Source organism: Ornithodoros turicata, chromosome 10, assembly GCF_037126465.1.
Source record: "Ornithodoros turicata isolate Travis chromosome 10, ASM3712646v1, whole genome shotgun sequence".
NCBI lineage: Eukaryota > Metazoa > Arthropoda > Arachnida > Ixodida > Argasidae > Ornithodoros > Ornithodoros turicata.
In genome coordinates this window covers 4,383,892-4,396,692 of record NC_088210.1, presented here as the reverse complement: position 1 = coordinate 4,396,692, position 12,801 = coordinate 4,383,892, and the positions used below count along the sequence as shown (strand labels likewise).

The following is a 12,801-nucleotide window of genomic DNA, read 5'->3' as shown; positions in this document are numbered from 1 at the left end:
ACGTTCAGTCATAACAGGGGCAGCCTTACCGACGGCCACTTCGAAAGTCAGTTGCTTCTACGCCGCGACAACAGCTTTTTGCAATAAGAGACAGTGACAGTCTTTGTGACGCACAGAACAAAATATATCTGGTTGTTACATGCCTGCCCAATGATACCGAAATACACAGGCGCTGTCGTCCACATTGGTGGCGCTAGTTTCATCGGTCGGTGATAGCCACCTCGATGCGATATCAGCAGTATTGGTCATGACGCCGTCTTCCTACATACAGACTGCAGATTACAACCGGCGGCGTCTGACAGGCGGAAAAATGATATGACACCCAAAAGAGACTGTACCAACGCTAACTGGCACGGCGTCTTTCGATAACCACTGGCTTATCGAGCAATGACACAGCCTGCACAGCATGCGCCCATCCAGGTCGCTTATCTCCGCAAAGAACTGTAGAGCAACGTATGCACCGAGCGCACGACAGCGTACACTTAGGGAGTAGGCAAAGGTTGTGACTGCTCTGACTGTCCGTGTTTCTGACCTACGAAACTGGCGCCCCCCCCCCCCCCCTGCGGTTGCGTGAACGGCCGCATTTGTCTCATTGGTCAGGCTTGTAGTATATAGGAGGCTATGGGACGGCATTACTTTTTGGTAGCAACTATAACGCAGTTTAATTACATTTCAATTGCGGTATTGAGTAATTTTGGGCTGTTCAGCAAAAGTGAGACAGCTAAATGGGAGACAGCCGTCGTTCAACGCCATTATTTGCCCTAAAAATAGCACGTACGCTGAATATCCAACGCCGAATTTTGCCATGCAAATGAGCCAAAACCGAAACAGCGCACCCTTGGAGGGCTAACGCTCAGGAGCTAAGGATAGAAACCGAATCTCTGTGATTCTGACGAGAAGCTGTCTGCACGATGTTACTGACTTGTTCTGAAGAGATACTTATAGTGCATTCCAGTACAGTGCTCTTTATTGCTGGAATATCTTAATTATTGCAGCCTGGAGCCCAAGCGGCACAATTTGCACACCCAGAAAGGGAGTGGCGGCCGGCTTGTATATTCCGGACTTTGACAAGATGGAAAGTATCATGTTCGGCATTCTCAGACTGTAAGTACCCGCGATCAATGGATTGGTGAATAGGGTGCGGTAAGAATAACGGAACCCAAATTTCTAGCGCTATAATGCACGCAACGGTCCCCCGTTACGGGATGGGTCTTCCGTAACGCTGAGCGGTTTGCTCGCGTTCCTCCATTGCAATACCGACACAGCCAGCAAATGCTAAGAATAGAAACGAGGCATCGACAAATAAACGCATGGGGTAAAAAAGAAATGAGGAAAAAGCTCGTTTATATATTTTTGATGCTTTCGTCAATGCTCTGGACTGTTTGTAGATGTAACGGAGATTCTCGCCGGCCGCAAGAGCTACACAAGTCAGTAATGAGGTCCCCACGCTGCGCTTAAAAAATGGGGTGCGCATACAAAGTAAAACCGATAAACCATTGCTAAAAACAAATAAGGAGGGCACCGGACGGACACACTGCCAAACACTGGAGCATGCAAAGCTCGAAGCGCGGTTCTGGGAATACACCGTTGCGTTCGTCTGGGCCCCACGAGCGCTTGGGTTCGATATCTTCAAGAACTGTAAAACAGGACAGCAGCATTACAAAGTTCTCGATAATGATGCACTTCTCAGGAAAACGTTACAGCTGAGACTTCAGCTAACTTTCTTAGCGCTTTCAAGAGACTGTGATTACATACTACTGTGTGCTTGCCATTACAGCCTTGGAAGTGATGAGACTGGCGGGGTAGCAGCAAATCTGAAGTAAGCCTAAGCAGTTCTGGTGCAAGTACCCCCGCTGGCGTCCGTTTAGGATGTCGGCTATAGAAGCCTTGTGGGAAACAAGTTATGCACTGATGGTAGACACGATTGGGGTTACATTTTGCAGGACCAAGTCCAAGACTTGTTTGAAGAAGAAACCGCAGGGTGTGCGTAGCAACGTGACCCAGCTTCCAGGAGAAGTCCTCGACGGAACCGTCTATTGCAAAGAGTTTGCAGGCAACAGCGATGCCTTCTCATTATGTGAGGTACGAGGACGTTTAAAGATGGGGCATGAAGGGAGAGACCCTTTTGGGCTCAGGGCGCGGGTTTCTTACCTGCGGACTTACTGCATATATGAGAACCGGCCACGGCGCGTTTACACTGAATGTTCTTGTTCACTTGGATCTGTGTCGCTTTCTGCACGTAATTATATTCAGGAACCGAAAAAAAACGCCCGTGAAAAAAAAAAGTTCCCGGAGAAAATATCCCCTGAAAAAAAAAAAAACCTCAGGTGCATATACTTTCGGCATCTACAAATAACAGTGACGTAACACGTAAGAGAGAGAGAGACGTAACACGCTTTCTGTCCTCCTTTGCGTAGGATGTCCTTCATGATTCGAGGGGAAACGGAGCGTGTACTTTTCTTTTGCGATAATTTATATCAATGTTAAGTGTCACCAGAGGGCGTGCGCCTCGCAGTCTCAACAAATCGGGAGGGAGAGCCATGCCATTCGGCAATGGTGGCTGCCCACGAGTAGATAATGCAGTGAAGCCAATTTTTAAGCCTGTACAATGTCGAAATTCCACCCCAAGCTGCCGGTTTGATACTACAAGACAAAACATATCGAAAAACACTTTCATCTTTCATCGCCAGGGGCGATACTCTATCCCACTGCGGGTAGTGATGCGGGCAATGAAATAATGACGCCCTTCACAATATGGATCGAAGTCCTACGGTATCCAGAAAGAGAGATTTGAAGGCACATATTGAGCATATGAACACGTTGAGCATATGTGTATAATTTGTAGTATGTTTATATATGTACAGGGTGTCACAGAAAGCGTGTCAACGAATTATAATAAAAACTGTACCACATGGAATCATGCGGTCAACGGCATGTGTTCTTACAAGGTTTTTGGCACCTCCTGATGTCAATAGCGTTAGGTTTCTTTGAAAAGTGAGCTTTGTTGTGATGACGATGAGGATGAGGACGACGAGGATGACATCTGTCTCACAGTTGCCCCACCCCCTTCCCGGTGGAGTAAGCCCATAGTAAGCCACCCCGGGCGAAGCACACGAGATGTAGGACGGAGGCGTTCATGAAGCACGGTCAACACATGGCTTGAGGCGCGACATATGGGCGGACTCAGTTGAACGTGTAGCAGCAAGTGACACAAGTAAGGAACAACCTTCCTGGTAGCTCGCAAGGGAGCAAGTGAACGAACGTTTATTTTGCTCGCGCCTCAACAACAGCGGCGCCGTGATGCCGATGGCAAAGCAGCCACAAATCCCACCCCCCTCCTAGCGCGTCGCTGGAAGGCGACGGGTGCGGACTAGGTTTTTGGACCAGCTCACGGAACGGCGTAAGGTCGATGGAGGGGATAAGCCTGGACCGGGCGAGGAAGATGAGAGGGCGAGTTGGGGAGGTCGATGGAGGTCGAGGGAGGTGGATGGGTATCGAGAAACGCAGGCTTTAGGCGCTCGATGCTGACATTTTCTTCTTTCCCGTTGACGAGAACGGTGTAATACCTGGCCGCTCGGCTCAAAACGCGGTGCGGACCGGTGTAGGGAGGCTGCAGAGGTTTTCGCACTCTATCACAGCGAAGGAAAACGTGTGTAGAGCTGCACAGGTCAGGATGTTGGTTGGAACGCCCAGAGTAGGAACGGGAAGGTGCAGGGCGCAAGGCAGCCATGGTACTGCGTAGGCGGGTGACGAAATCGGATGGTGGGAGTACGGCGGGAGTAGATGGGGGTGACACGAGGTCACCGGGCAACCGGAGCGCCATACCATACACGAGCTCTGCCGAGGAACACTCGAAATCTGGCTTGAACGCAGAGCGGATTCCCAGCAGGACAATGGGTAGGGCTTCAGGCCAAGGAGTTTCGGGGGATGACCGTAATGCGGCCTTGAGCTGCCGATGGAAGCGCTCCACGAGGCCGTTTGACGCCGGGTGGTAGGCAGTCGTTCGAATCAGCTTGCAGCCCAGTGTGTTGACGAGTCTAGAGAAGAGGGCGGACTCGAACTGGGACCTCGGTCTCACGTGATGATAGAGGCTACACCGAAGCGCGACACCCAGGTGTTCAAGAGGGCGGCTGTAACTGTGGATGCAGTGGCGTCGGGTACCGGTACAGCCTCGGGCCAACGGGTGAAGCGGTCAATGATAATGAAGATGTAACGATAGCAGGATGATATTGGGAGTGCTCCCACCAAGTCGATGTGGATGTGAGCGAAGCGGCTGTCTCGCGGGAAACTGAGAAGGATTGAGGCGGGTGTGCCTGTGAACCTTAGACCGCTGACACGGAATGCAGGCTTGAACCCAGCGCTTGATGTCCTTCTTCATGAAGGGCCAGACGTAGCGCCGAGAAATGAGTTCTTGAGTTGCGCGTATGCCAGGATAGGACAATGAATGATAGGTCGAGAAGACTTCTCGTCGAAGTGCCGCCGGAACAAATGGGCGGGGTCGACCTTGTGACGTGACCACGCGACAGGATGTGTAGCGCCTGGCAGGCCGACATCCTCTATGGTTAAGGAAGACGAAGGGTCACTTCTGAAAGATGCGAGTTCTTGATCGGATGATTGGGCCTGGGCCAGTGCGTCGAGGAGCGAAGACTGACAGGTGGTCCCAATGAAGTTGACGCGACTGAGAGCGTCCGCCACCACATTATCTGCACCACTGATGTGCTGAACTCCGTCTGTGGTGAACTCCGAGATGAATGCGAGGTGGCGGGTCTCACGAGGGGTGTAGCTTGTGCTGCATGAAGAAAATGCGTAGACGAGGGGCTTATGATCGGTGAATGCAGTGAATTGTCGGCCCTCCAAGAAATGGCGAAACTGCTTGACGGTGAGATATATGGCCAGGAGCTCGCGACCAACGGCCACGATGGTCTGTGGGGCGTCCAAGGGCTGAATGAAGTATTTGACGTTGGAAAGCGCGCGTATGACTCGGTACGGGCCGACCTTGTTGAAGAGGAATTTAGGGGACAGTTCAGACTCGCGGAGGGGATCCCATTGCCAGACGAGGTCGCCTGCACGGTCGCCGTCACTGGAGGATCAGTTTTTTCGTACTGGTGCGCTGCGGAAGTTTAGACATCGAAAGTGCGATAAGGAGCAATTTGGCAGCACTCTTCGGCACGACGTGTAACGCTTGCGGGACAGCGTTCGTGAGGTCACGGACGTAGGGGAATAGCGTGTCCACGGTGTGCACTGGTTCACGACCATGTAAGAGGGAAAATGGGCTGAACTGTGTTGTAGATTGCGTGTTGTAAGCGAAGACAAGATAGGGTAGTATGACGTCCCAGCTGTCGTACCGGGGAAAAATGTAAAGAGGTCCTCATGTCAACCAGAGTATGGTTGCAACGCTCGGTGGGGCCGTTCGGCTGGGAGTCATAAGACGAAGTCAACGGCTGACTGAACAGGCGGCGAGGATCTCCTGGAGGATTCGCTTCATCGCTTACGAGGACACTAGGGGCGATGTCTGTGCGATAGCTGTCTGCAGCGCAGAAGCAACGACGTACCGACTCGACTTGTCGATGGCAGTGACTATATACAGCAGTTACCCGAGGCTGATAGGGATAACGACCCGGAGAGGTCGATGCTGACCCGTTCGAAAGGATGGATTGCAGGCGGTAAAGGTTCGAGAGGACCGGGAGTTAAGGCAGGAGTCCTGCGCCGTTGGCAGAGCTGACATGACATCATGCATTTGTGCACATTCTTGTATAAGTAGGGCCAGAAGAACTTGCGTCGAAGACGCTGATACCTTTTAAAGAACCCCAAATGTCCAGCAGTGGGGTCATCATAAAGGGAGCGAAGGACTGCGTTCCGCAGGTGATGCAGAACCACTAGCAAAAGGCGAGCGCCGTCTGGCGTGTAATTATAATTTTCCATTATGGAGCACGAAGTGTTTATCTTTGCGGATGAGCTTCGTGTCTGTGAACGGATAGATGGCGTCAATGTGATAAATGAGGGGGCTAAGCGTCTGGTCCCCGAAGTTGCTCGGAGAGAAAGCAGTTTGGGTCAAGTTGGGACACGGCGAAGTCTCATTCCTGGGGCCGCAACGTCCAGCGTCGTAGACGACCTGAGGGATCCTTCAGAGATGCGAGCCAGCATAAGGCATGATCATCAGTGATCACATGCCTTGCCGCCATTGTTGAAGCTTGCCGCGAATGAGGCGATGTTGAAGCACACGAAATTCACCAGACTAACATACCCCAGAAAAAGTGACACGTGCAGTGCAAGATCCAGACGAACGAATGAGCGTATTAAGCCTGTTGGTGGCAGACAGCACCCCAAGCGATATGTGCCAGCGTCCGGTAGAACACGACTTCTTCAGTACTGAATCATTTCTACAAGCACCTCTGTCTCAGGAGCGTGACCCACTTCGAACTTTATCCATACGCTTGGATGAACCATGCTTTCTGATTGGATCATCACAAACTACGTCACACAGCATTACTACAAGAGCTCTGCTCGACTGCAACATCTTCAGTGGGCTCGGCGAATGTCCGTTTGCAATGTTCGCTAAACATGCCGTTCTCGTTATCCAGGTCACTTACTCCTCTACTGTATGTAGTGATGACAGTTTTTTGCTCGTTGTGCCGAGCCCACGTATGTACTTCAGTCTATTTTCCGACTGCGTTGTTCTTTCCAAATATATATTGTTACGCGAAGATGTTGAAAGTAATCCGGGTCCTAAAAATGGTGCCAACTCCGCGCAGCCACAAATTAAGCAACTGGATGAGGTTATTGAGCTGCTGCATGAAGTAAATAAACGGACAGCAACGCTGGGCGATGGTAAAAAATCTCTCATCGAATCAGCCCAGACGATAAAGAAGAATCAACAAACAATCGAGAGGAAGCTGCCTAATATCAACACTCGCCTTGACTCTGTTGAAAAACGCGTCTAGTCTATTTATGCAGTTCAAAGTGAGCTGATAGAACTGCGTATGATTAACGCGACTATTAAAAGTGAGAATTGCGCGATCGAACGACTTGGAGGACAGGTCTCGACGTGACAATATTGTGATTCATGGTCTGCCCGATTAACTACACGAAACGTGGGAAGAATCAGAAAGTGCAGTGATCAACTGTATTCGCGACTCAATGCAGGTCGCAATAGAGCGCGACGGCATATTGCTCAGCCGCACAAAATGGGATTTTTTTTCTGAGACCAAAACGAGACCCATTATAGTTAAATTCTCGTCCTTCAAAATAAAAGATAAAATGCTTAAATCGAAAATACGTTTAAAGGGCACCAAGGTACCGGTATTTGAAGCCTTTTCTTTAGCAAGCCGTTCGGCTAGGAAAAAAATCGTTGAATATGGTCGATCGCTTCATACGCCTTTCCATCTTCAGTACAATAGATTACACGCGGGTAACAAATGTTTTGACTATGACTCTGCCCGTGATGTTATCACTCAACTTGTGCCAGCGGCTCCTAAATTCAGTGCCGTTACGGAAAGCAGCCACACAGTCACGAATGCTAACATTAGAGCCAAACAAAAAGCTATCCCTGATGGCACTGTTGCTCCAGCCACGCCCAGCACCTCGACTGCATAACAACCAGAGAGGAGCAGTGGAGTAAATCTTGATTCCGCCATATCTGATGTAGCTTACTCAAAAACGCGATGAACTAACCCACATTATTGATACATGCCATAGTGCTTACAGAAACGTGGTTCTCTGCGAAAGTGTCTAATCATGAACTTTTTCCCATCTGTTAAACCCTTCAATGTGTACCGTGCTGATAAGGGTTGTAGAACGTGCGGTGGTGTACTCGTAGCTGTGTCATCGGAACTCCTTTTATGTGTAATAATGTACTTGTGACCTTGAAATTCTGTGGGTGTCGATTGTACATTCTTTTAGCAAAATTATTTCTGGTGTCTGTTATCGCCCCCCGTCTCACTAATCGCCGTTTGCAAGATTACTTCATGATGTCATTAATTTCATTACTGTCCGTCATGCAGGCATGCCGGTGTTCCTTTTGTGTCTTTTTAATTATCCTAATATATTGTGGTCTACATCGCCGTCTTCGATTCTACCGTTTTCCGCGGAATGTCACGATTTCCTTAGTTTACTTGTTTACTTAGAACTTCGTTCAGCTTGTTAACGAATCAACTAGGATCACGTCGACCTCCTCATCCATTTTGGATCTGGTATTGACAACAAAGCCTGACTGTATCATCTCTCGCTTGTTTAGAACGTCTGAGTGATTATCAAACGGTTCATTTCACAATTGACTCTAGTGTCAAACAAAAAGCATTGCCTAAGCGTCATAAAGATATCCGCGACTATACACACGCTAACTACGTTGCAATCAATCAATCTCTGCAAAGGTTTGTCGTCGTTCCCCGTCACCCACTCCTCAGGAAAATTCAATACCGTCTTTAAACTGATTTCCATAGCGTGACGCAAAGAACACGCCACGCTCTCACCCGCTTCAAACCTCGGTCTGTCACACCGCCGAACGCCCCCTGGTCTATGCCTGTGCCACCTATCTTCGCGCGTCTTCCTGACCTCTAGGTCCGCAGAGCTCAGGTTCCCCCTGCAGTCCTTCGAGCCATTTGTATGCTCTCGTGGACGTGAAGTTTTCCACCTCTACCGCCGCTTACACCGATGGCGCATCTCGAAATGGCAAGTCCGCGTTTGTCATTTTTCAATTTGTCATCCCCGACGAAGGCGTAGTTGAAGGTCGCCAACCTTATCATCCACAGCTGCGGAACTCTACGCCATACTTTTCTTTTTGCTGCACATCGTCCCCCCCCCCCCCCCCCCCGCGAAGTCACTAACAGTTCTGACAAAAATAACCTACAGTCTGATCTAGCACAAATATTTGGCTGTTGTACTCAATGGGGCATGGAGCTTAACCTCCATAAATGCAAAGATATGCACGTGTCTAGGTGTCGTGCGGCAGCAAGGTGTCAGCCATTGCTACAGCATTAGCCATAACCGGCTGCAGTCCGCAACCACATACAAATATTTAGTCATGTTACTCACGGCTGACCTTTCTAGAAAATCGCACATTGAATATGTCACCAACAACGCGAATCGCATCCTCGGATATATTAGAAGAAATTATTCCGTGGCTCGTGTAGATCTCAAGTTAACACTAAGACTCTAGTTCGTCCCATGCTTGAATATGCATCATCTGTCTGGCACACAACTCACTCCACATTAATCCTTCAACTTCAGGGCATTCAAATCCGCGCGGCTCGTTTCAACTTAGCTAACTTCAACAGAACAGCGAGTGTTACATCTATGAAGGCTTCATTATCATTAGAACCTCTATCACTACGTCGGAAACGGAGTCGCCTTACTCTTTTTCGCGCCTCACTCATTTATTTCCACAATCCAATACTAAAAGAACATTTGCTCACTGCACCCTCGTTTATCTCATCAACATAAGGTGGGAATACCGCTCCGCCAGACCGATTTATTATCCAACTCTTTTGTACCCCGAACAAGTTTGGACTGGAACCACCTTCCGTCCCAACGATATTTGCACCACGGTTTTGCCTTCCTCTTCCGTTTCGAAAACATTACAAGAACTTGGAAAGCCGGAGCTACTTCGGAGAAACTGAGGAGCTACCCTCCCGCCTACATATAGGCTTGTTGCGGTAACTATTGCGAAACAGTTGAATGAATCCGACAAACCTCAAGTTGCGACGAAACAATAACATTAAATAATCAGTTCAACGGAACAAATAATTTCGAACTTATGTGACATCTAGTTCGCCTCACCCACCTACATGATTCACTGCGTAGAGAAGACACGAAGCGAACAATCAGTGACTTTATCAGCTAATTGTTTTGCCCGTGAGATATTCCTAATAACGTATATTTGTCAGCACCGCGTCGCGTTCGCTTGATCATTCGAGGGAGCTATTCTCGTCAAAGTAATCGACCTCGATTACTTTGTGTGTCGCCTATCATTGGTCGTTACGCGAAGAAGGCGTGAAGAACAGAGGTGAATGCCACGCGTCCTCAACCAATAGTCGAGCCCTTGATCCTGCAATCTTCGCGCTTTATCGGAGTGCCCGTGCCCATATCACAGCAAGGTCGCCCTTCCGCGTGTTCTCGCCGCAAGCGGAAGGTTGTAGGTTGTATCGTGAACACCGTGATCCGTGAAAGAGAAATTTGTGCCGACATGCGATATGTGCGCGTAGAGTGCATAGCCTACAGCGTGACGCCACTTGACTCCCAACGTGGCGAAATGCGCAATGTTTCGCAATCTATGCACATAAAGGTTATTCCACAGTGAACGGAATATCACCACATCACATTAATTGTAATACACGTTTACACCTATGCGCCACGCTTTTCCCTCCTTTCCTCCCTGTCGTTAATTCAGTATAGCACATGGCTTCCCGATGTCGTCGTAGGAAAGCGCGACCTTCCTTCTGTTCATGCGCTAGAGACACCGGTGGACGACGATACCGGCTAGGGATAGATAAGGGGAGCCTATGGGCGGAGCTTGTTCTCGTAGCTCTGCCCAACAGTTCGTGACGTAAAGTAATCGAGCTCGATTACTTTTGACGAGAATAGCTCCCAAGTAATACCGCGGATGAAAGTTTCTAATCTGTTTTTGCCACTATGCAGACCCTTAAGGATGGTTGCACCCTAAGTTGTTGTTGGAAGAACATGACGAGAGAAACCCGAAAAACTTCAGCGCCAGATGGCTTCGGATGCGGCAAGAGAAAGAAAGAGGTAAATAATCAGTGACTGGCGCTTTGCAAACTTCACTATATGTATTTTATATAGCAGGGTTGTTTGTGTTGCTGCTTATGCTTTATGTTAAATATGTTTCCTCTTTGTGTTTCTCGCTTGAAGACAAATATCGATATCGGAATCTTAAGATGGATAATCAAGCGAGGGCCGACAGAATTCTCACTGGAATTTTTCTTGAGAGCTTTTCAGTGAAGAATATTTTGTGCAGCAGAACCAATTATCAGTCGTGTGTGCGTGGCCAGAGAGGAGGTTTACACAACGAGAGTGGGCACGTAATTCTAGCGCTTAATTCTAACGCATTTCTCTCGCATTTACCGCTAAAGCGCCCCTGAATTCTTCTCCCAAACTGCGCTCGCTGCCGGATTTTTAATGACAGGGAAAGTTAGTGGGTGCCCGTGTTGCTGACGAACAACGGAAAAACGACCCAGCTCCTACGTTTCGTTTTCTTTTAGTAGAAAACTTACGCTATGTAACTGTGTCCGCTGAAGGCTACGATTTACGAATGTCTGACTGAATCGCTTCCGACAAATTTGGAAGGAACGCTTTGCACAAAAAAATGTAGCGCATCATTCTCTGTGCAAGCGTCTAGTTACAAAGTTTGACGGAAGCGATTCGGTCATGCGTTCGTAAGTCGTAGCCTATAACGGACACCGTGCTGAATACGCGACGACTAAGTGAAAACTTGCATGTAGATGACACGTTCCCTTCGAAGTCGCGATAATTGATGTACGCAACAGAAGAAGAAGCTGAACACATGTGTGCGGCAGACTCTGTTGGCTGCTGAATTTTATCAAACCGCGTTAGCTGTGCAAAAAAAAGAGAAGAAAAAAAAAAGAAGAAGAAAGGCTTCAATTAGTGCTGCCCTCTCTATTTCACTTGATGCTACTCACTTTGCTGGAATTGGCTGAGGTATTTTCTACTGATTGTTTCAGATGTGCTTCATGAACACGTGTATACTACGGAGTTCGCTCAAGAGGAAGGGCTCAAAGAAGAAGCCCAAAAAGCAATAATTCTTACGCTACACCAGTCAATAAAGATGGGTGTCACCCGCTATTGAAATAAATGAGTATTTTATTTACAATGTATGGCACAAACGATGTGACGTCTTGTGACACAACTAGCGAAATTATGCAAGCCTTAAGGCCAGTTCCCACATATAGCGCTTTGCTACATAGCGCTAGAAAATTGCGCTACATTTTCCTCCTCGCATTGCTAAAAACCGCTATAAAACCGCTCTTGTCGAAGTAGAGCCCCGGTCAACTTTTCTAGCGCTATATTGAGCGGTGAGTCTGCGTTAACCAATCGTGAGCTTCTTTCAGCCGTGACATCGCGGAAGCTGGGGTTTGTCTTGCTTCCGATCACTCGAAGCAGCAAGACGGGAATGCGACGACAACGTGAAAATGGCCACGAGTTTCCTGCCAATGCATGGTTGTTTGGTTACTATAGTCTGGTATCGCGATCACGGCATCGAAAGTGTCATCCCCCTTGATGCTGCGGATACCCGACGCCGACAGTAAGCAATCACAGCAGCACCGGTGCATCACGTCGCAAAGAGATATCCCGTGACCCCCGCAGGATAGCGCCATGTGCTCGGTTGTATGTGAGAACGGCAAACGGAAAAACAGCGCTAGGTTTCGAGCGCTATTTTCTAGCCCTATATAGCGCAGCGCTATATGTGGGAACTCGCCTTCAGGCCTCGCTCGAATACTAAGGGGCTTCAATTCTTTCACCAACCACATAATTGCTATTAGGATGGCACACAATAAAAACATCAGGTACCGAGGCTACTCGCTCACCCTCCGCTCAGCTCTCCCTTTCAGTTTCCCACATATGTTCAGGTCGCTCGTTTCATTATACATGAGTGAGCATGCCCATGAACATGAATTTCGACAAGTATGGCACGTTCCTCCGTGTAGCAGCCGCAGGTGCTTTCACTTTCAGGTTGCAAATTTATTGAAAATAAGATACTAAATACTCTACATAAAAATACTTAAAATAGAGTACAAAATACTCAAAACCGAAAGTAATTTCAGTAGAGTA

At 48.5% G+C, this 12,801-nt stretch overlaps 1 protein-coding gene across 1 annotated transcript in view; it reads left to right on the top strand.

The window, feature by feature from the left end:
• LOC135370246 (uncharacterized) overlaps window positions 1-11,802 on the top strand; it is a 49,471-nt gene extending 37,669 nt beyond the window's left edge. The window contains exons 3-7 of the mRNA XM_064603950.1: window positions 996-1,104; window positions 1,778-1,819; window positions 1,944-2,082; window positions 10,633-10,740; window positions 11,694-11,802. Of these exons, the coding sequence (XP_064460020.1) occupies window positions 1,073-1,104; window positions 1,778-1,819; window positions 1,944-2,082; window positions 10,633-10,740; window positions 11,694-11,771 (399 nt within the window). The 5' untranslated portion in view covers window positions 996-1,072 and the 3' untranslated portion in view covers window positions 11,772-11,802. The remainder of the gene's footprint in view (window positions 1-995; window positions 1,105-1,777; window positions 1,820-1,943; window positions 2,083-10,632; window positions 10,741-11,693) is intronic.
• The last annotated feature ends 999 nt before the right edge of the window (window positions 11,803-12,801 follow it).